At 43.7% G+C, this 24,597-nt stretch overlaps 1 protein-coding gene across 1 annotated transcript in view; it reads right to left on the bottom strand.

Moving 5' to 3' along the window:
• The window catches only part of PCNX2 (pecanex 2), a 304,655-nt gene that overhangs the window by 236,200 nt on the left and 43,858 nt on the right, over nt 1-24,597 (bottom strand). Inside the window, exons 8-9 of the mRNA XM_036102955.2 lie at nt 22,629-22,722; nt 9,880-10,015 (exon numbers count right to left, since the gene is read on the bottom strand). Coding sequence (XP_035958848.2) covers nt 9,880-10,015; nt 22,629-22,722 — 230 coding nt within the window. The remainder of the gene's footprint in view (nt 1-9,879; nt 10,016-22,628; nt 22,723-24,597) is intronic.

Consider the following 24,597-nt stretch of genomic DNA (forward strand, 5'->3'; position numbering starts at 1 on the left):
ATTGTTTTTGCTATGTCGCTCTTCCTTCATCTCCTCTGGAACTCTGACAAGGAGTACGATAGCCCTTCTGGCCCAGAGCTCCATCCTTCTTAACCTTCTTCCCTCTTTTCCTCTCTATCTCTCCATGCTACAGCTAAATAATTTGTTCAAATCTGTCTCTGCTGTTATGTATCAAATCTCCTGTTAAATCCCTTAAAGTTTTATTTTTATTATTATATTGTTCATTTCTAGTATCCGGTGCTTTTTTCAGATTTGCTTGGTCATTACATGGCCTTTTGCTTCTTACTTAGATTTCCATCACTTCTTTCATCTCTTTATAATACATTAGACATACTTAATCCATATTTGGAATCTAATCATTATCATTTCTAAATCCTTTGAGAGTCTGTTTCTGCTTTCTGTTTGACTTTGCTGGCTCTTATTCATGGTAGTATGTTTTCTGGTATATTTTATAACTTTTCACTTTTCCTTGGATCCTTATTAGTATGAATTCTTTGACAGCAATATTAAAGCTCTGTTCTTCCGGATTAAAACTTACCTTTGTTTCTGCTAGGCACTGGAATGCAATACCAACCTGGCACCATTTTAAAATAAATTATTTGTGTGAGGTGCTTGGATCATCCATGTGATCCAGGGTGAAGAAGGGCTGCAAAGCCACACCGAGGTTTGAGGCAGGAGTTCTCTGTGCAGTCCCCTTAGTGGGGATGGTGTTGATTGAGTGTGGTTAGTTAATCCTAAGAGGAGGATGTGGCTTCTTGAAGTCCCAGATTAAGTGGAGAGGCTCCTGTTAGACTTTCCACATTGTACTCTGTCTGCCATTCCCTGTGCACAGAGACCATTAAAGACAAAGAACCCCACATGCACCCCGATGTTTATAGCAGCAATGTCCACAATAGCCAAACTTTGGAAAGAGCCCAGATGTCCACTGACAGATGAATGAATAAAGAAGACGTGGCATATATATACAATGGAATATTACTCAGCCATCAAAAAGAATGAAATCTTGTCATTTGCAACGATGTGGATGGAACTACAGGGTATTATGCTAAGCGAAATAATTCGGTTAGAGAAAGACAATTATCATATGATTTCACTCATGTGTGGAATTTAAGAAACATAAAAGATGATCATAGGGGAAGGGAGGGAAAAATAAAATAAGATGAAACCAGAGAGGGAAACAAGCCATAAGAGACTCTTAATCATAGGCAACAAACTGAGGGTTCCTGGAGTGGAGGTGGGTCGGGGGATGGGGTAACTGGGTGATGGGCATTAAGGAGGGCACACGATGTAATGAGCACTGGGTGTTATATGCAACTGATGAACCACTAAATTCTATCTCCGAAACTAATAATATAGTATATGTTAACTAAATTGAATTTTAAAAAAAGACAAAGCCCCCATGTTCCTCTTTTGCTGTTGGCCATTGTTTGTTGCTTTTTGCTACTATCGGTGAGACTTCTCTAGATGCCCCAGCCCTCTGTAGATCTTCTATTTCTAACCTGTATTTTTTTTTTTGCCATTGTGCTTTATAAAACAACACAGAATTTACCATCTTAACCGTTTTTAAGTGTACAGTTCAGTGTATTAACTATATCCATATTGTTGTAAAATAGATCTCTAGAACTTCTTCATCTTCCCAAACTGAAACTCTGTCTCCATTAAATACTAACTCTCCATTCTGCCTCCTGCCCCTGGCAACCACATTTCTACTTTCTATCTTTATGTTTTGACGACTTTAGGTACCTCCTATAAGTGGAATCATAGGGTATTTGTCTTTTTGTGACTGGCTTATTTCATTTAGCATAATGACCTCAAGGTTTATCCATGTTGTAGCAGGTGTCAGACTTCCTTCCTTTTTAAGGCTGAATACTCCATTGTAAGGATGCACCACATTCTGTTCATGCATTCATCGGTCTATGGACGCTTGGGTTGCTTCCACCCCTTGGCTAGTGCGAATAATGCTGCTATGACCACGGGCATGTAGATACCTGTTTGAGTCCCAGCTTTAGATTCTTCTAGATATATACCCAGACGTGGAAGTGCTAGATCATTCTACTCTGTACTTTTACTTGTTTGCTTGGGCCCTGTATTTTTCCAAAAAGGATGTAAAATAGGCTGTAATTTCCTGTAGGCTGAAGCACACAAAACAGAGGAGACCGGTAAGAAGGGCCAAGACCAGAAAAGGGATGAGGACAGTACAGAAGAGCAGCCATGGGGGAGGGGGTGGTTGCTGCCTTTTAAAGGTCACACACATTTCTCCCTGACTTAGACAGCAGAAGGTTAGATTTGGACAGATTTTTTTCTCGATTCAGTGAAAGTCACTGGTGTCAGAATGCCTGGCTTGCATCAGGGCGGCACAGCTCCTTCACTAGACACCGTGGCAGAGCCCTCCAAGGAGGCCCATTTTACCACCTCTTTGTTCCCAGATACTAAAGCACTGACTCAGCTATGGAACATGAAGTTATTATTCAGATTATAAAATATTAATGCAAAAGGCATTTCAAGGGACAGTTGTTCCATCATGACGGCAGTATACAGGACGGCCATATGCAGGATGGATTGGCTGTTTATTGCAGGAAAGTTGAGATGGCAAGTGCTGCTTGTGTCTGGAATTCTATTCCAGCGTGAAAGAGAACGTAGCGGAAACTGTGTCATGTCAGCAAGAAGAGCATCTTCTGTTAATGACAAGGAATTCGTGGTTTATAGTAAACCTCACTCCAACAGAAGGGATCTTTTTCCTTTATGTTCCATGGACAAAGAGTGGCAGGGCTACCACAGTTTACTGTTTTGTGATGTGGGAATTCACCTAGGATGCATAAATAGGTCAAGGGTAAGCAGCAGCGAAGATGAGAGCATTCTTCGGGATTATAAGAAAAATAAAATCACATGAAGATCACATCGACATCGTTTGCAAAAGTTATTAAAGATTCTGGTAAATTGTGCTATTTATTGCTCCTTAAATAAAAATCCTTGTTTAAAAAAAATCTCAGCATTTAATGCAAAGGAAAAAGGACTTGGCTTCTATATTAGTTTCAGAGTGGGTGGCTGAAACAACACAAATGTTCTGAAGGCTGGAAGTCTGAGTCTTCTGAGGCCTTTCTCCTTTGCTTGTCAATGGCTGTCTTCTCTGTGTCCTCTCGTGGTCTTTCCCCCGTGTGTATCTGCATCCCGATCCCCTCTTTTTAGAGGGATACCAGCGATGTTGGGTTGGGCCAACCCTAATGACCTCTTTTTAACTCAATTACCTCTTTAAAGATCCTCTCTCCAAATACAGCCACATTCTGAGGTACAAATCAGCCCATAACTTAACTTCCTTGATGAGAAAATAAGGTTCATGGAATTTCATTTTTTGCCTTAGCTACCAAGGAACCTCAGAGCTAAATGTTTCAGTGGATTATAGCAATTATTCATAGCCTGTTTTCTGGTACAAATTTCAAATTGAAATTTTTCTCATCATTTCAATCATTCATTTACTCTCTCATCCAACAAACATTTTTTGTACAGATTATCTAAGAACTATATGCTGAGAATTCAAAGGATAACAAGACAGAGTTTCTAGCTTAAAGGGGTTTAACAACTCCAGGGGGTAGACAAGCAAACTAACCATGAGAACACGGTGACACACATACACAAGTATAAATATATCGATGCCTGTATATCTAGAAAAAGAGAGAGAAGTGAGCCATGGGAGTGTGTAAGTTAGATAACACTGGAGGGAGTTGGGACTAAGGGGTCTAGGGCAGAGCTCCTGGATAGCATCAGCAATGACAGGGCTGGCAGAGGTAGGACTTACAATGGAGACCGAGTCTCTGATTTATGTGAATGCATAGACACACTGGCCAAAACGCTCTTTCTGTCTCTGACTCATTAATTAAGCCTTACCGAAGAACCACCATGTCACATTGCCCAGTAGGCCAGGCTCACAAATTTTATTCTCCTGTTTCAAAAAAGAGATTAGCAAAAACAGAGTGACAGGGTGTAAGTTGAACATAAGTTCTTTTGAAGAAACAAGATAAATGCATTGCTCACACTCCCCATAAGGATCTGTATTTACAGCATAATATTCAAGGCTCCCTTCATGAATCTAAATTATCTGTAACAATTTAAATGATGATTAGCATATTCAGCTTAAGAAGGTAGGCAAATACACACACACACACACACACACACACATATATATGGTACATTTCAGAAATATTTTTTGGTAATATTAAAATATTTAAGAATGTAAAGGTCCATCCCTCTCCCCCAAGCTACCTGAAAAGTTCTACTGTTCAAAATAATGGTACCTTCAAGAGCTCCATATAAATAATAAGAATTTGGGAGCGCCTGGGTTGCATCCAACTCTTGACTTCAGCTCAGGTCATGATCTTAAGGTTGTGAGATGGAGTCCCGAGTTGGGTCCTTTGCTGGGCATGAGCCTGCTTGAGATTATCTCTCTCCCCTCTGCCCCTCTGTCCCTCCCCAACTCAAACATTCTCTCTCTCTCAAAAAAAAATTTTTTTATGGTGTTAATCATTACCACTGATTATATGGCATAATTTTGCCATATAGTATCTCTAATCCTCAAAACCTTACAAGAACTCCTCCACATAGGTGCTATTATCCCAGTTTAAAATGTGAGGAACTGAGGCTCTACGAGGTCAGGTTGCTTCCCCCCAGGCCCTACTCTAGGAAGAGGACTGTGGGACACTGAAGCTTGGTTTCCTTCTGCAGTCTCACTTAGGGGAACCCAGGAGAATCCACAGCTTAGACAGTGCTCACCGGTAAGGCGAAAGCCACCTGCACAGCAAAACACTTCAAGACACAATACATATGAGTCCAATTGTAGAGAAACAAATTAAAAACACAAATTTGAAAAGGAAACCATCAGAAAATGGACACTGACAAAAATAATTAGGACAGGCAATAATGGATATACAATAATATGTTATTTCAAAGAATTTTAAAGTCAGACTTAAGACTTGAAGCATGAACTGTACCTAATAAAAGCTAAAATATAAAGGAGGGCTTGTTACGTGGAGAAGAGCAAGCGACCAGGTCTACGGAATCCTCAACGCCAGAACAGACACGGGTGGATTTAAGTTGTAGGCCTCCTGTGAATGGCAGAAGTGTCTTGAAAACTCCTGAAGGGAGAGGTAGAGGAGTGAAGAGGACACAGTACAGGTAGCAGTCCTGTGTGGCACTATGTGTCCTTCCCAAGAGCTGTCAAGTCCAGTGCAGGGAAGGTGGAGTTGAAAGGGACTGTTTGGTGTCAGAAGTGGGCTCATGAGACATCATGGCAGAAGCATCTGAGAAGGAGATGAGCAGAACTGAATCCCAGTAGTGACCAAAGGACAAAGTAAAAGGAACACTGGGCTGGGAAGAGTCCAGCCAATGCCCCAAACACCAGGGCCTTCTGCTCTGGTTTCCTTAGATGGTAAATCCAAGGGAAAATAATACCTCACCTCCAAAATTTCCTATAAAGATAATGTGATGCCAAATATGAGATGTAATGAGACACCAAACACATGCCTTGCACATAACTAGTGTTCCTAATCTGCTAATGGAATGCTGGTTAAATCTGGATATGAACAACACTTTGAAGGATAAAAAACATAAAGCACACATGGGATACTGTTATAACAGTGGCTCTATTTAGCAGCCAAAATTCCAGTTTTGCAAAATTTTGCAAAAAGAAAAAAAAGGAGTTTGTGAAATTTCAGGAATCATAACAAATCTTATGTTTAAAAAAAAATAAACTTCCGAACATAAATGAAAAGTATGCATATATTCATTTTTTAAGTCAAAATATACTTTCCAGTAAAGGAATACATAAGATGATCAGTGACTATGTTAAGGTATTATAATTGATATCTGTTTCATCTGCTAGTAAATGTCAATATTCTTGTAGACATAATTGTTTATAAAACATTATATATATGGGGGCACTGGGGTGGCTCAGTCGGTTCAGCATCTGTCCTTGGCTCAGGTCATGATCTCAGGGTCCTGGGATGGAGCCCTGCATTGGGTTCCCTGTTCAGTAGGGAGCCTGCTTCTCTCTCTCCCCACCTCCCACTCCATGCTCTCTCTCGCTATGTCTCTCAAGTAAATAAATAAAATCTTTAAAAAAAAAACACTATATATACGACTTCATGCAAATTAGAGATCCAGGAATATGCTTTTACCTTTTAAAAATGTTTTAAATTTAAAAATAGCAATTCATGAACACATCATCACGGGAGAAAAAACACAAATGGTATATAGGGTAAAAGGTGAAAGTCTCCGTTTTCATTAATCCTTTAATGATAGTAAATTGTGATGGAAATGCTACCTTTACATTAACCTAGAGCAACCGTCAGCCAGACCCAGTGCTGCGCGCATCTTTGCAATGCTCACTGATCGGTTTAGGACCGTTGAACCACCGGCTTTCATGCTACCCCTGATAACAATAATGCCACTCCTGTAGACTTACAGAAAGCCTCAGTTTACAGAGTACTTTCACATACAATACTGTCTCATGTCTTAATGTGGGCAGGGTGAAGGGGTTTGAAGCCAGCTCAAGGTGAGGGTAAACGGAAGCAGAAATGTTGTACTCCCAAGGATCCGACACTGTCTTTCAGTGGACTGGGCCTGCCTCTCAGTGGACTGGGCCTGCCTCTCAACCAGTAGTGTAATAAAGATGCTTTAAGGGGATTACTCAAATACTACATAAGGGTACAATGTAAAATTTTAAAGTCATGATTATGAATGGACAGACTATACCCAATGAGCTTAGAAATACATCATGGAGAAACTGAGGCACAGAGAAGTACCAGTTTATGACACGGATGCATGGGACACTGTGACTGATAATACTCAAAGCCCCTCCATGCTAATCTGGAGTTCAGAGGACAGATTCCACCAACCCCACGTGTGCCCCAAGCTTTGTCCTTCTCTCGGTGCTCGGGTGCTAAGCTCTGGGGCCATGGTGACGGAACAGAACCTCTCCCACTCATCTGCCTCCTATAAAAAGAAGCTGACCAGTCCTACTGGGAACTCCCCCTGCAAGGCTACTTCATTCATTTTTATTTGTGCCAGGGAAGAATTTCAAAGTCTTTTCTCTGGTGCGGGCTGGCCTCCTGGTCACCACCAGAGCCTGTAGGATATGGTCATCTGTTGCACTGAGAGGAGTTTGCATAAGGTTGTGCTGGGGGGGACTCCCACCCCACAAGCTGCACTCAAGCAGCCGTGAAGGACAGAGGGAAGGTGGAGGGAGGAAAGGAAGTCACTAAAGAGTCTTGTCTTCAGAGCCCGATTTCCTGCTTGTTTTTGCTGAACTTGTCTTCAGGACAACTCCTCGTGTCATTGTGGAGATGCCTCCACGTGCCAGGACCGTGAGCAGGACACCTGCTTTCTGTCTCACCACCCAGCCTTTGTCCAGGCGGTTTTTCTGCCTCGAGTCAGCTCATCCTCCACATTTTAGCTGAGCTGTCACCTCACCAAGGAAGCCTCCCTGATCTCCTGCATCCCGACCTGGGGCTTCCTGTGTCCCACAGCACCTGAGCCCATCCCGACCATAACCTCCATCATAGCGAGCTGAATCGGCTGACCAGTGCTTGGAGGCAGGGGCTGGGTCCTTTTGCTGCTGTACTCCTGTCCCTAGCACAGAGCTACCAGTACATAAGCCTTCACTAAATAGACTGGGAGAATGAGCAGGAAACTAACTTCATTCTTCTTTTGTGGCCAAAACCTAATTGGTGATACCAGCTGAATTTGGAAAGCCAAGCAGGAGAAGTAAAGAATTGTTTCTGGTGTGAGACCTTTGTAAATATCTCCTCAGCGTCTAAATACGAGCCTGGATAGCAATCCTCATCCTTCTACTTCCACACCTACATAGAGTGAAACTTTAAAGTTTTTAAATTTTCCTTAAAAATTTAAATAAAGTTAAAAAGACTGGAGTTTGTCAATGAATCTGGTTAAGTAATTGTCAATGAAACGCTAAATATGAATTCAGTTTTTTATACGCTCACATACATAATCACGCCACTTAGAGAATTTTAAATGTAAAGAATAGCGTGACTCTTTCTGATTTTTCCATGCAATATTTAGTTATTTCCAAGTTTCTGCTCTACCTGGGCTGTTTTTTAGATACGAAGTGTGTGGGTTTGCATCTCTGATCATCCAAAGTTCCTGGTTTCCCTGTGGCTCCACCATTCATAGCATCAGTGACATTCACATCTTCCCAAACGATGTGGGTATTTTTATGTAACTTTGCTCTCCTTGGAGATCCAACACTGACATCCCGGGAGGCAGGGAAGCACTGCAGGGAGCTGGAGCCTCCCCAGGCCTGTGTCAGGGAAAATGTCAGTGTCTCAGAGAAAACCCGCATTCTGCCCGCCCCCCCATCCCCGCTGTACTTCAGCTTGTGGTGGGAGCTAGTACTGGTGGCTGAGGGAGGGCTGGGCACAGGGCACAGCGTGTGAGGGTGCAGCTGAGGTCCAGGCCCACTGGAACACACGGAGGTACAGAAGGGACCGATGAACCAAAGGGAGTGGTGGAGAGGAGGAGGCCACAGAATGTGGGATCCTCAGAGCCGGCGGGCTGACGGCAGGGTCGGCAGACCCCAAGGAGTGCACCCTAACTGGGCAGGAACAGCCACTCCCCTACAGGCGCCACCAGCATACCCGGTGACCAGGATGGGGCCAGGCATCTGAGCCATGACCAGAGGTGTCTCCCCTGGGTCTAGGAAAACTCCTTCCTGTACCCAGAAGCCCTGGAAAGGAGAAGAGGGAGGTGAGACTGAATACATGGAAGGGGAGAAATGCCCTAAAGACTGAGTTTTTGGATTCGCTGGATGCTGGCTCCCACAGAAACTCCTTCAAGCCCGGAAGGGCTGGTTCTGCTCCATTGGCACTTCCCAGTCCTCTCTACCCGGTCAGCGGGATTCCAGAGCAATGCGTGGTCGGTTACAAGATAACATGACCGTTTCTTCACACATCTGACCAATTTCAACCCACGATGTTCTCAGGCATCTTGTGGGAAAACTTAGTTTGGAAATCATAAAAACAAATATAAACTGTATTTTTTTTGTAAGCGAGGTTGTCTAGAAGAAATCACAACATCGCCAGGAGGAAGATAAATGCAGCAACAGAAAAACCTCACACTAACTTGCCAGCACCCCTCAGCCTGCACCAGCTGAAGCCATCTCTCTCCAAGGTCTAGCCCGGGTGTCCCCTCTTCTAAGGAGCCTTCTCCAGCCTCTCTGTCTGAAATGCCCTGCTTGAATCTGTAGCTCTAAGTTCATGTCTGGTGCTACTTCTTACCTCCCGTGTAATCTTTTGCTCTGAATTCTTTGCTCTGCCTCTCCCAGAGTCATCCTCATAAAAGTGTACCGTATAAGTGAATGAGCATTAGTAAGTTACCTCTTGGTGAAATCACAGAAGCCTTCATCTTTTAAGCCCCTTGATGATGTCATTTGCTCTAAGAATAAAATCTCTCTTCAAGTCAAGATTCTCTTTAAGAATCTCTGAATGTTTAGTATATAAGGCTGCCATAAATTAATAAAAAAAGAATCCAGGTATTTTCCAACCATGGTGAACAAAAGGCATCCCAGCCAAGGAAGACCTTGTGGGATCTGTGCATCCTGGCAACCAAAGATCGATGTACATGAATTTCTAATGTGCTTGGAAGAGCAGTAAGACAATGACAATCCTGTTAGTGTCAATGAAGGATACCTGTTACATAAATGTCGTTTTTCCCCACATTCATTCAGTAGGCTACCCTGCAGTGATATGGCCACAACCCAGCAGCGGGGTAAACATCAGGGTAAGACCTGACTAATTTTGTCAGGCAATCTGACCACAAAACCGGTTTCAAGATCCCTGCTCCTGCAACATTCACAGTGCGGCTGGAACGTACCCGTGGGGCTTCTGACGGGGTCCTCCGGGCCACCATGAGGAGCAGCTGTTGTTGAAGCGCGCTGACCGCTGGGTCTCCAGAAGAAGGATCCTGACTCTCGGATGTGGTGGTGCTGGAGGAACTGATCTGCATCTCTCTGGGGAGGGGCAAGAGACAAGCTCCGGTTACGTGGGAGTATGGACGTCGTCTGTTCGTTACACACGAACACAGGACACTAGGGAGCCCCAGTGCAGGGAGCGGCTAGGCCTTTGCAACCATTACCGCCTTACACGCGCCGTTAGGGCTGACATTCTGCATATGCGATGCTATCTGCAGGCAGAAGGGCAATCACCCTGCACACGTTCAAATTACTCAGGCTGTCCAGAGTTGCCATGGGCGGGGTAGGTAGGTAGATGGTTGGTGTTCTAGAGATGACGACCTTAATTTTCTACATAGTTAATGGATGGGGAGGTGAAAGCAATCATTTCTAGCTTCATAGTTTGTGAAAACAATAAATAATAGTCTGGATAATTCCAAAGACAGCAATCAGGAAGAAACGCTGACTATCTACCATCTCTGCTACCGCCCCCAATCCCCAACACACTCCACATCCCTTCCTCGCCCCTCCCCCACCCAAAGCAAAGAAAGTGCACAGGAGGTCCAAGAAATGCCTCAGGTAATTGGAAAAGAGGACATTACTAAATTAGTTGTAATCTATATTTAAGTAGTTTTATTGTCTTTAATCACATATAGTTTGACAGGACGTAAATTAATCAAACTCTTCCAGAAATCTCAAGCCTGGCATCTTTCCTTTGGCTCAGAAAGGAAAAACTAAGACACGCTTCTCCATCTGCTTTTCTAGCGGGGTGCCGACAACCTTGAGGGGGCAATATTGACTGCCTACCCTACAGTCATTTCTAAGAGAATTCCTGCTAACATAACTCCAATTTTGTTCACTCATCCAAGACTATGGCTTCAGAAGAGAGACTAGGTCCCTCCCTAGTCCCCGGGGTCAGTCCTGGTCATTTTACGTGCATCACTTTAACCCCATTTACCCTATGCCAGTGCCTGGCTTTAGGAAGAGAGAACACATCCTAAGAGGCCACCCTGGAGCAAAGGGGAGATGGCTAAGGATAACAGGGAGCTCGTGCACAAGTTTTTCTATTTCTTAAAAGGTAACAAAAGTAAGACACTCTCTTACCCCTGGCCTTCAGATGCTACGTGAATAAGAAACATTCGGGGCTGTGGCAGCCACACTGTCACCATGAGGAACCAGCCTAAGGACAGCAGAGCTGAGAGAAACTCATTTCCTGATGACAACATTGAGTGTCTGAATTAACCAACCTTGTACCGATCATGTCTTTGGGCTTCCTGTCTAAGCCACTGTGATTTTGGGTCTTATGAAACTTGCAGCCCAAACTGCCTCAAGAATGTAGATGCTACAGTAACATAATGCCTTTCTGATTTCTAGCCTCACACTTCATTATAAAGTCTCTGACAGGTCTTTGGATCTTTCTTTTTCCTTACTCCTTACTACCGTATTCACAAACACATAAACAGAACAGTGTTTAAAATACTTCCACTATACACACACGTGTGCACACAGACACGCTTCTCTACATCTTTCAGACATAATTCATGGCTATTTGAGGATACATTCAGTAAAGGCGTCCCTGTAAAGAACCATTCAGAAAACATCATATGTTAAGGTCGGGATTTAAGAAGCAAATCAAGAAGTCCATGGAGTTTGCAAACTTAAAAATCCTATCCTTCCATTACTTGGATGACTGTTCCACGAACAATGCTTTTGCGTCCTGTCTGTGGTAGTGGTGTGACATCTTCTACTGCCAGAGAAAAGAACCAGTTAGATTTATAAAGGCAACGTTCATTCAAACTTTTTTGCTGTGTCCAGAAACCACCGCGCCCTGTAATTCTGTTGTTCCATCGCTAAATACAATAGGGCTGAAAGCGCCTTGCTCGAACAAATTCAGGGAAATCTAAATCTCAGCAAATGCCAGAACTTCACTAGAACCAAAAGATTAATCTGACTTCGCTGTCAGTGATGTAAGTGAGGACTACAACCAGGCAGGCATGGGATGGAAATGTGTGCTTCTGTGAGAAAATCTAGAAAGCGAATAGCACCCTCTATTGCCAACGGACATAAACTAAGAACTGGCTGTGGTGAGGGTGGGCAGGACAACTGCTAGAACCAGCCTCCCCTGCTCGTGCTTCCCGCCGGGAAGCGTGATACAAAGGAGTGTTAACACGCCTCCGTTCATATCTGCACATTACTTAGCATGTGTCTGATAGTAAAATAATCATAACAATAAATGACTTTATTTTCTTATTGAAGCCGTTTAAAAGTCCCATGTAAAAATCTAGGGTTTGGTTTCTTTTCAAAATCTTTTGGATAAGTTCTAGAATTAAACCAAACGAGGCGTGAATCATTGCTCTCCCAATTACTACCTGTGACTGTAAGCATCTGTTGTCCGAGCTCAAATCCTCACCTGTAAAACAGGGAAGGTATCTCCTGCATAGGAGTTGCGAGAATTCAATCAGACTAGGTATGTAAACCACCAAATGGTGTCTCCCCTAGAGTAGACACTTAATAACCACACCTTACCGTTTTGTTTCCCTCTATTGATATAGGACCCGACTTTGTTTATTCTCATATTAAATACCAACACGATTCCTCTGCTTTTCATACATTACTTCTAGTTGTCTCTATTAGCATTATTGGGGAGACAGTGTCATGCACTCAACTCGCACCTAATCCTCTTTATTTTATAAAAAGAGACCCAAACTTAAGCTTATTAAAGTTGAATATTCTCAACAAAGTGTGATGATACTAAGAAAGCCTAGCTTTGTCCTAGCTCTGTGACTGGTAGGTCCACATCAGAAAGCCTGCAGTGGCTTCCTATTTGGCCAGCAGATGATTCAATGTTACAGTCAGCACTGGTCAACCGGAAGAGACTTCCGCCCGTACTTAGATGTTGTTCTTGAGGTCCTGATGTTGTGGCTGTAATCTCCGTGCACCAGCTAGCCCACTCAAGAACCAAAGAGGCGGTGATGTTACAAAAATCACACAGTGGACAGGAGTCTTCCTACCAATCCTTAAAGAACGCCTGTCCATCTTGTACCCACAGCTGTTCTCAGACTACCTGTGGCTTGTTCCCTTTTTTAGCTGTGCACTGTGGCTGCACAATGATCTAAAAAGTCTCTGTTTGGGGCGTCTGACTCTTGGTTTCGCCTCGGGTCGTGATCTTGGGGCTGTGGGATCGAGGCCCACGTCAGGCTCTGCACTCAGCATGGAGTCTGCTGGAGATTCTCCCTCTCCCTCTGCCCCTCCTGCTCATGCTCCTCTCCTCTCTCTCTCTAAAATAAACAAATAAATCTTTAAAAAAAAATAAAAATAAATACATAAAAAATAAAAAGTCTCAAAGGGCGCCTGGGTGGCTCAGTCATTAAGCGTCTGCCTTCGGCTCAGGTCATGATCCCAGGGTCCTGGGATCGAGCCCCGCATCGGGTTCCCTGCTCGGCGGGAAGCCTGCTTCTCCCTCTCCCACTCCCCCTGCTTGTGTTCCCTCTCTCGCTGTGTCTCTCTCTGTCAAATAAATAAATAAAATCTTTAAAAAAATAAAAAATAAAAAAAAATAAAAAGTCTCTGTTTTACTAAATTAAGGCCAGAGATTTCCCCTCACATTAATAAATATAATATGAAAGAGCTTAGTTTTAAGAGATAGTTCCTTCTCTAAAACAGTAATATTCCAACCCTGTAGTAAAACTACACTCTGAGCTACCATAGAACAATACTTGCAATTCTGGTCTTGATTACCCTCTCTCTGGTTCATCTCTGGTAAACTAGTTTGGTTCAGGGTGATGGCGTCAATAAATTGATTTAAACTAGACAATGAACTCAAAGCAATAGCAGAAGTAGTGGCTAATGACAGAAGTTACTAAAGAAGCAGCCACTAGAAGGAAATCAAGATGGACCAGGATCTAGAAGCTGGTCTGGGCCAGAATGGTGACTCCTGTATGGGCAGAGCTGGGCCTCAGATTGATGGCGACAGCGTTCCACCATATTATACCCCCCGGTTTTCATTCCATTCGTCTAGGCTTGTACAAGTAACAATCAAAATACATGTGCTTCTTCTAGATTTTCCCATTATGTGGGAAAAAAAAATCCTGAAATTCTTCATCTTCCCCAAATCTCAAAACTGTGGCCTACCCACCATCTAGAGAAGGAGGGCCTCTCTTTCTGCCAGTCCCTCTTGTTTTTCAGGCTTCCTCAGGGGACACGGGAACTAACTGCCGGGCGGTGGGGGGGGGGGGGAGCAGCCTAAAAATGCAAGTCACAGCAAGCAATGTGTTCAATATGTAGGATATTTAAGTAAAGCAATACTTTACTATTTTGAAAACGATAACCTGTATTATTGAATTTTAACATGGGTTCTAGATTTAAAGTCTGCAAACAACTCTCCTTTCACAGGTAAAATTCACCCGTGCCCTTGAGCAAAAGGAAGGCTAGGGACAGGGCCTCCAACACGGGGTCTGCTGCCACCGTGTGGCAGCTGGGGGTATGACCACCAAAACAGAAGCCCCTTGTGCAGCAGACCTTCCCAGGGATGCAGAGAAGGGGCCTCAGAACAGAGATCTTTCTAGAATCAACCTCACAAACCTTCCATCCTTATGACTCTGTGCCCGGATGAAAACTTAATCTCTCTCTCCTGTGTCCAAGAAACCGAAATAAGGGCCACAGTGGAAGGATCAGAGAGTAAGACAGAAGCCACAGACATTTGGAATGACAGAAACTCTTCAAAGGCAAGCCCCTGGATGCTCCTTGTCTTTCTTCCAGATAACTTCCACCTCTGTGTGATCAAAAGCACCCAGATCCCCCAAAGTGTTTGTTTTTTTTTTTAATTTAAAGCAGTACACACATAACTCTCCAAGTCACACATAACTTTGCAAGTCAACATAGTAATGTAGCTATATGCAAACTCTGAAATACTTACAACTAGAGTTCACATTTTCAACTTAAACCTGAATGGGACATAGAACTGAGCATATCCAATATTGGGAGAATTCACATTTTTCTCCACATTTTGAAGACCTAATTGACTAACTTCAATACCACATACTCTAGTTCAGCTAGTCCAAACCAGGGATCACTATTTCTTCTGACTAATGAAAAAAAAAAAAGAGTTCTAAAAGAGATAATTATTTTTTGCAACTTACTGCTACTTGACTTCTTTGGAAACCAGGGATATATCATTGTGGCTTGAAAGGGCTTTCCTGAGAGCTGATCCCAATGAAAAGGAAAGTTTAACTAAGATAAGGGTCAGAAAGGCTGGCAATGTCAACTAAAGAGTAAGAATTCTAAAGAGGCAACAAAGAGTAAGTGCAGGGCTTTAATCCTGGGGTTTAGCGATTTAGCTAAATGGGTTTAGTGATGGGTTTAGCGATTTAGCAGTGTCCAAAAATAAGCCTAGTTTATAACCAGAACAGTATCTGCTTCGATATGTACTACAATGATTCAAAAGCAAATAAAAGCCAAAAATAAGTGAATTCAGATAAATCACTACACTATTACCCAACCTACTCTATGTTTTCAATTAAAAACAAGTTGAGGTACAAAAATCCCTCAATAAAAATCCTATAAACTAGGATGCTCCAGTGGCGCCTGGGTGGCTCAGTCGGTTAAGCATCGGATCTTGGCTTAGGCTCAGGTCATGATCTCAGGGCCGTGGGATGGAGCCCAGCACTCCACTCAGTCAGCTTGTCTCTCTCCTTCCTCCTCTGCCCCTCCCTTTGCCCCTGCACACATGTGTGCACAGGCGTGCTCTCTCGTTCTCTCTCAAATAAATAAAATCTAAACTAGTATTCTCCTGAATGAGCCTTCCATTCAGTAGACTACTATGCCTATTTTTTGAATAATGGATGTTCAAAATGAATGTAAATACTATGTCTTTCGATCAGATTTCACTGGAGAGCAAACAATATGCATTTTGTATGCATTTTCATTAGATTGTTTATGACACTGGAAAAGCCAGATTAATACTGAAGCATGGTTACATATGTTTCACACAAGAAAGCTCTGCTATGTTACTTGGAAGAATCTATAGACAAAAGAAACATAAATCTCTGCTGAACAAAGCAAAGAAACTATCAAGCTTTAATTGCAAGACCTACAGAGGAAATAAAAGTCCAGTCTGCAACGAACCTTTTAGATACAAGACACACTTCCTAAGCAGATAGCCTACATCAACTTTGATTTTCTGGGCACACTAGTGACTATACCTTTCTAGGAAGATTAGCTCATTTTAGGCTGAGCTACTAAATCAGTCCTATGTGCTGGGTAATGAATTTATCCTCTGCAAGTTTTTTTAAGTAGCAATTCCAAATGCTGCAGTTCAAGCCATAGTTCCCTCCTTCTAGTACCTGGGGAAAACAGACTTAGGTTAGAGAGCGTTACCAAAGGTACCTGCTTTATGGACAGTTACTGTACAACCGGAAAATGCTGCTTATATCTTCGGCAGTTAATGAGAAATGCACTGGTTCGCACAATGACAGTGAGAGCAAGGAGGGAAATTTGTTTCCTCTCCTGGTTTCCTCCAGGAATCCCCAAAGAGACATGGAGATTGCACTGCAAACAATTCCCTATTCATGCTTGGGAGTCAAGGATATAAAACTGTCACATGGCAACTGGAATGAACAATGGCAAACAGGAATGGTTTGCTTGCCAATAATAAGAATCAGTGGTTTAATGGCCTAGTTGGAGGCCATCCCAGCCACTGAAGCTGCCTTACAGGGACAAAGCTGCTTTTCCAATATCTTCCATGGCTGAATGGCTTAGCAACAGCCCTAACTAGGAATCCTTCCAAGTTCAAAATCAAAGTTTATATTTACTATAGTGGGAGAACTCAACATTTAATGTCATGAGAAGCCAGGGATACAATATTAAAGTACCTGCTCTAAAATTAGGACAGAGGCCCAAATGTTGGAACACAACAGGTTGACAGGGAGAACGCAAAGTACTTAACCACCTTAAAATCTCATAAAGTGACTCAAAAAAGCCCAAGAGGGAAGGCTTCCACCGAGGTTAAGTCACGATGCTTTGCTCTACAAGGCCATTAGTGAACTTGAGCCCCTGGCCCGCCGCCTGTGTTTGCAGATAATAACAACAACGTCCTTATAGCAGGTACCGTCCTAAGCACTGTCGATATCTATTACATTTAACTAGTAAAGCTAGCCAGTGAATTGATTACTATATTATTTCCATTTATGGATTAGGAAACTATACCTAAGATGGCTAAGCAAGTTGCTTAATGTCAACTGAAAAGTTCGTAGGAGTGCAGGAGCCGAAACCTGGATGAGCCTAAGACTGATGCTCGTGTGCGTGCTCCGGGGGGTACTATGGGTCCCAGTGTTTCTTCACAGCCCCCGTCCATGTGGACACAGAGGACTACTGCCTCAGGGATGAATGGAATACAAGATGGGAAAATCTAATCTCAGCTGCAATCTCTGATTTCTACGTACAGTGGGTTTAAACAGAGTCATTTTGCAGGATTGTCTGTTTGTTTTAGTTTTAGTTTGGGGGCTTTGGGGGTCCATTTTCCCACTTACAAAAAGAAGATAACATTCTGTATTCAACTGACCAGGCAAACTGTTACTGCTTCTGGCTCTTTCATTCCAACCTATCACAAGGTTAGGGCCTCATTTGTTGATGTTGTCTTGATAATCAATCCCATGTTCATGGGATTGTTTCTGTCCACAAATAGGTCAGATTGCTCCTGCTACAAGTAGAACAAAGCGTCAACTGCCCAACCAGTCTTCATGGCCCCCGGGGCCCGACTCCGCTCCTCCTATTCAGCTCCTCACCTGCTCCCCCTAAATGCCCAGCTGGTCTGCACACGGTCCAGAACTCCAACTGGTCTACCTGTGTCATGTCCAATGATTCATTTTGATTCAATTCAATACTTACTGAACATCTATCTGCAGAGGGCTAAGTGAGGGCTAAAGGCACATTTTTCTCCAAACAAGAACAGTCCGGAGAGATGGGAGACCTACACAAATAAATGAAGCACCAGAGAGAATGCGATGAGCCCTCCTCTGATGGTGACATGGAAAATCGTTTTATTTTCGCAGTAGGGACTGATCAGATAAAGCAGTATAAGGAGGCAGGTTGTAATTTGTGCTTTGAGAGATGATTATTCCAAAAGGTAGGACTGAATGGAGAAGGGCATTCAAGGCAAAGAAGAACAGATGTTTAGAGAGGAATGGCTGATGATGGGCTCATGTGGGCCTCACAGAGAGGAGGGATGAGAGACAGGGCTGCGCAAGGGTGCAGAGGAGCGGGCTCACTGCGCACCTGCCCAGACGTGCACTGGGGCATCTCCCTAGGGCATGTATCTGCAGGAAGGGCTGCTCCCCAGGAGGACTCAGGGTGTGGGGTGAAGGCCCAGGCTTCAGAGCAGGAGCGGACAACCGGGAGTCCACAGGCCACAGCCAACCACACACGTCATCTGTGGCCTGTGGTATTTCCCAAAAAAATAAATAAATAAAACTGATAACATGAGACAAAATAGAATTTTACAAATAAATGTGGATTTTTAGCCCCTTGCAGAAAATACTGGAAAATCCGGTCAGGCCAGGCTTACCGGACCAGGCCTAAGTAGACGGAAGAGAAGCAGTGGCAGGCCCTCTGCAGAAAGGATCAATGCCCTCCAGTGGGCTGCAGTAGCCACCCTGCCTGGGAGCCACAGAGCTCTGAGTTTGTGGCCCCCATTGGGGGAGAGGAGCAGGGAGGGAGATTTAAGTGTCCACAGGCCACTTACTAGCCACAGTCTTAGACGGTCTTACTTCCTTTGCTGTGGAATGGAGCAAATATCACCTGCCTCCGTTCTGTCATGCAGGTGAAATTAGATAATTTATGACTTAGCAGAGTGCTTCGCACATAATACACATTTTGCAAGTGGTGGCCACCACTGCCAGAATTATTACACGGAAATGCTTCCTCTGGGGCCAGGAACTGCCATAACGTTGCTTCCCACAGAAAGACCGGAGGCGTCTTAGACACGGGTGTAAGGCGTGAGGCACCTGGCCCTTCTAAGTGGCAAAATCCTAACCTGTGGCCTTGCACTTGGTCTGCTGCCTTCCGCTCTGGTATCATTCTTTACCTTGGAGATAGAGAGGACGCTCTCCCACATGCACACCCCTCACACAGTGGTACGTTAATGCAGGGGTTAAAATATTTCAGTTGAACCAGCCCGCTTGCTTGTATCCTATTTACAACAGTTTTCCCTTCATACAACCAGTTCAAAGATACCCAAATCATCATTACATCATGAACTGCCACGAAAGCTAAGACTTATTACGAATCCAAAGAAATCAGCCTCCCATGACGGGTGGCATAGCTTTCATTGTTCCCAGACCTGGGGAGGACTTTGAGACTGTTGGAATATCCAGCATAAGCCTGTCGGACGACAGTTTACATCCAGAAGATCATCTGACTCTGCAGAGCACTGAGCCATTAAGTGAAGTGACTTGAGTTTTGTTCTCACTCACTAAGCAGGAAGCACACTGTACATCTCCTATGCCCAAATGAGCCACTGAATTGCGCAACACCCCGTAACAAAGTCCCCTTTAAACGACGAACTTATTTCAGCGCATAGGCAGTCTAGAGAACATGAATAATCTCAAGCAACAGTCTGTCCGTGTGACAGCAAACATGTATATTATTCCATTTTATCTGTGAAGCACGACAAGGAGAAGATATGCATGGCTGTGTGCCATTCTTTCTAGAGCTCTTAAAACCAATGCCCTGTCAAATTACCTTGGGGAGAGGGCAGGTGGACAAAGACAGAACTTGGCACGTGAGGTGGTGGGCCAAGAACTCCCCATCGGCATGTTCACACCCAAGAAATGTTAGTGACGACTAGGGACGTTATATAAGGCTTTTCTTGAAGGGGAAAGCTGCTTTTACAAAACTTGATCATTATTCTCTTTAAAGAAGTTCAGTAATTAATCTAATCGAACCATTTTACCAGAAACAGAGAGTCCTCAGGGGTCATCTGCTGATTTTGCTGCCCTGCATCCATCCACCTTTCTCCAAATGTCCCTCTGAAGAGCCACCCCCATACTTTCTCAGAGGGAACCTACAATCCAGCTCTGCGTCTGAACGTAGAGCTAAGTCAAGTACTTGCCTTGGTGACTGGGCTCTGGGCTCAGGGAACATGGCCCAGTCAGAGCCAGTCAGACTCAATGAGACTTCCATTGGGGTTTACGGGAAAGCAGCATGCTGTCCTCACTGGACTTGAATGAGAGAAGACATGGGCCTGGGGCTACGATAGGCATCTTCTGACCACCAGAGCAGGGTGTTTGAGAGTGGTGTCAAAACACAGGAACGGGAACGGGAGAGCGATGGAGAAAGAGAAACCACACCCTTGAAAACATCTACACGATGTCTCAGTTACCAGGACCCAAAATCCCCACGGTGATGAGGCCTGTTAGACTTGGATTCTCTCATGTGCAACAGGAAGGGGGTCTACCTGTGGTATGTACGTGAAAAGGCAGAGCTCGGGAAGGCCTGACCTGAGACCCTCCACGTGGCTTCGCAGGGGTGCTCAGCACAAAAACATTCAGCAGCCCCCAGCAGCGGAGCCACGGCCTCACCGGCGGAAAGCTCTCAGCTCCTCTGAGGAAATGCCCCGTGGTAAAATCCAGGCAGCTCTGGGAATGGAGGGCAGGTTACAAAAGAGCTCGAATCTGGGGAGGAAATGCAGGGGAAATGAAAGAAACAAGACTTCGGGGGAATTTAATAAAGAGAGAGCACTTAGGGGAGAAGAGGAGTTCGAGGGTAGCTCCACAAGAGGCAGGGTCTGAGGAGGTGGGGCCTACGGGAAACCCTGTTCTCCCTGATGCTGATTTGCACCCTACATTTTTAGTCTCTTCAGGCTCCGGATATGTGACCTTATGCTAACAGGCCTTCCTGGCAAATGCACCTGAAGTATTTATCAAGGGGGAAGGTGAAGCACATTTGTCCAGGAAAATAAAAATAAGAAAGTCTTGTAACTTTATTTTGGGATAAGATAAGGGTCTTATAATTGTTCTAAATTTAGTTTAAAAACACTACAGCTTCCAACTGAGGATTGCAGAAAAATGTGACAGCTTTCAAAGCTGTGTTCACACGGAATTAAATACTTGGCCCAAGAAAGCTGCCATCTTAGACCCCTAAATCCATCGAGCCACTGTCACGAAATGTCCCGGGGCTGGGGCTGAGGTGTGGACAGCAAACCTCCCTCTCCTCTGGGGAGACTTTTGCATGGAGACTTTGCATGTTTCTTGGCTGGAGAAGAATTTTGTTTTCTGTTTTGACTGGAATGTGGGCACCTGAAGGAGACAGAGGATGAGGGGAAGGAGAACATGCCCGTTTCCCCACAGGAGTGACTCTGGACGCAGCACCCTGCTTCGGGGTCGGGGCCCAGGTGGGACAGCGTGGCCTGGGGGGAGCCACCGCCCACAGTACCCATCAGATCTGCCGGAACAGCCGACACCAGCTTCTTCTGCAGCAGTGACAACAGTGAGGGAATGCCGTAGAAGGCTGGCACACAACAAAATCCCAGCTGGAGACCAGACTGCACGGTCCAAGATGAACTTTCTTCGAGGCCCTTGGGAGGCTCCTCCTTAAATTTCCTGGGCACACCCATTCAGGGAACCTTGACCTTGGGAAGGAGCACTCAACCACAGGATCTGGAATTGAGGTTCCTGTAACTCCCTTTGTACTCTGCAGGCGTGAAGCCTAAGGCATTCCAATCACACCACAAAGGACTCCCAAAAATCTTCAAATATACATACAATTCTAACGAAATGTACATGAAAAATGTACTTCCACACTTAGAGCAAGCAACTGAGTCCGTCCACATGGATTATCCTCAAAGAATCTTGAAGTCCAGGGGTGCCTGGGTGGCTCAGTCAGTTAAGCATTCATTTTTGGCTCAGGTCATGATCACAGGGTCATGAGAGTGAGTCCCACCGGGCTCTGCACCCAGCAGGGAGTCTGCTTGAGATTCTTTCCCTCTCCTCTTCCCTCCCCCACACCTGCACCCCCCTCCGCTGCTCAGACACATGCTTGAGCTCCCCCCCAAATAAATAAATAAATCTTAAAAAAAAAAAAAAAAGAATCTTGAAGTCCAGAATGAACAATGAATTCAATCCACCACTAGTAAGATTTATAGCTTGCCCAGTGCTGCCATGAATCCAGGTATGAATCCAAGTATGTTCCAGATACATAAGCTAATTTAATATCAACTTAATTAACAAATTTAGAAAGTTATTCAATACATTCTGAAGGAGGGAAAATAGAACAAATGTTTAGATCACCTATCTACAAAAGAGCTAGCCTTCACTAGTGTGGATGAGAACTAACTACGTTTCTGGTCCATTCCTCGGGACAAATTTAAGAACATGTTCTCGAGCTGCATCACTGTCTTACCTGAAGGGAGCACTATTGTCTGCACAGGATTCCTATTTATATTTACATGTTTATATTCATTTTTGGACCCAGCTACTATGAAAACAGTTCAATTTATTTTTTATTTTTCTACAACATCGGATTTTCTTTCTCGCACACAAAACCCACATGCTTTGACACCTACAAACGGATTAACACATTGATTCTAAGCCAGGATCCTCACTTCATTTACAGTCAGAGTAATTTGCATGTCCCCCAGCAACGCGACAGCTCCCAAACCTGAAACCAAACCTCCACTTACCGAGCATGAGAGAGACTGTCATAATTTGATGGTGGATGCTGTAAAGGGCCTTCTTTCTGATTTCCAGACTTTAAGTAACAGGATCTAATTTCCCCTGGAAAATCACAAAATTTCAGCAAAGAATATTAGACAATTATTGGTATCTGATCATTTCAGCTTATACTTTTTTCAAGTTAGAGGGAACTCATTTTAGACTGTTTTAATAATAATCGGTAATCTAGATCCATTCTTTGTATTTTTCCACAGGATGTGTAACTTAACTAAGAAAATCATCTTGACATACCCCTGTAATAATATGCTTAGACAAGTTTGCCTCAGTTACCTATTACTTAATTGCTTTTTATCGATTAATTTGCACCATCTCTTAATTCACTTTTATATACATTTGACCCTGGGACAACGTGGAGGTTAAAGGCACCAACCATCCACGCAGTTGAAAATCCACATATAACTTTTGACTCCCCCAAAACTTCACTACTAATAGCCTGTTGGTGACCAAAAGCCTTACCCATAACATAAAGTCAATTCACACACAGTTCGAATGTTACATGTTTTATATATTGTTTTCTTTTTTTTTTTTTAAGATTTTATTTACTTATTTGACAGAGAGAGACACAGTGAGAGAGGGAACACAAGCAGGGGGAGTGGGAGAGGGAGAAGCAGGCTTCCCACGGAGCAAGGAGCCTGATGCGGGGCTGGATCCCAGGACCCTGGGATCATGACCTGAGCTGAAGGCAGACGTTTAACGACTGAGCCACCCAGGCGCCCCTATATGTTTTATATATTGTTTTCTTATAATAAAGTAAGCCAGAGAAAAGAAAATGTTATTAGGAAAGTCATAAGGAAGAGAAAATACATTTACAATACTGCACTGTATTTATCCAAAAAAAACCCCGTGTACAAGTAGACCTGCACGGTTCAACCCCATGTTGTTCAAGGGTCAACTGTATTCCCTTCAGTTCGCTGTTCTGCATGTTTTCATCATGTGTCAGTATGGTCAGCGTAAGCCATGACTGGGGGTTTTTTGTATCCCGTGCAAAAAAAGGCTTATCGCAGTGCAGCTTCGATTGGTGGCACGCATGAGACCATCCCCACCTCGGAATCTGCAGATGAGCAGTGGTGGAGTGCACTGGTAATGAGGAAAACCAAGAGATGGGATTAATTTGCAGAGCTAAATTAGCTTGCTAAAGAGGTTCAGGGTATTGTGGTGTGAAAATCAGTTCACTTTGTAAATGTCAGTGGTCTCCCCCGAGAAGAGGTTTTAGGAATACCTTCTTCAGGTGACACGGGTGCGTAATTAACCCTGTTGGTGACAAGCAGCTGGAATGGAGACTGAAGGACTGGACCTCAACCTGGAGACGCTGCCCACCGAGAGATACATTAATGAGGGCAAACCAAAGCCCCCCTGGAGGCTTTGATAGAAGGGTTAATGTTGTTCTTTATAATGTAAAACAGTTCTTTGTATTTCTGCAGATGCAAAAGCACTTCAAACCTTAAGCTACTCATCTGTAGATAGGGTAAACATATAATTTATTATCCAAACCAGGATCCTTTTGAGAGTAAAATAACAAACATTAATTGATCTATAAGGGACTTAAGCCAAAGACCCATCCTCAAAAAACAAGGACCTATATCCCTTATCTACAGAACTTTGAACTTGCCACTTAAAATTCTCTTTTTCTTTCTCCCTTTCTTTCTACCCTTCCTTCCTTCTCCTTTTTTTCTTTCTTTTTCTATTTTAAATCCTTTTTGTAACAAGGCACTAAAATATATATATCAAGGTCAGATTTTCAACATACATCCAAGAAATATTTACTAGGTGCCAGGCACTGCTTTCCTCAAGTTCACAACTGTGAGGTGGACAACACCATTAATCAAATTATAAGTCAATAAATAATCAGAAGCTATAATAGTATCAAAGAAGGAAAAAGGACAGGGTGTTCAGAGAGCAAAAAGCATAGGAACCTGA

The sequence above is a fragment of the Halichoerus grypus genome, chromosome 7 (genome assembly GCF_964656455.1).
Source record: "Halichoerus grypus chromosome 7, mHalGry1.hap1.1, whole genome shotgun sequence".
Taxonomy (NCBI): domain Eukaryota; kingdom Metazoa; phylum Chordata; class Mammalia; order Carnivora; family Phocidae; genus Halichoerus; species Halichoerus grypus.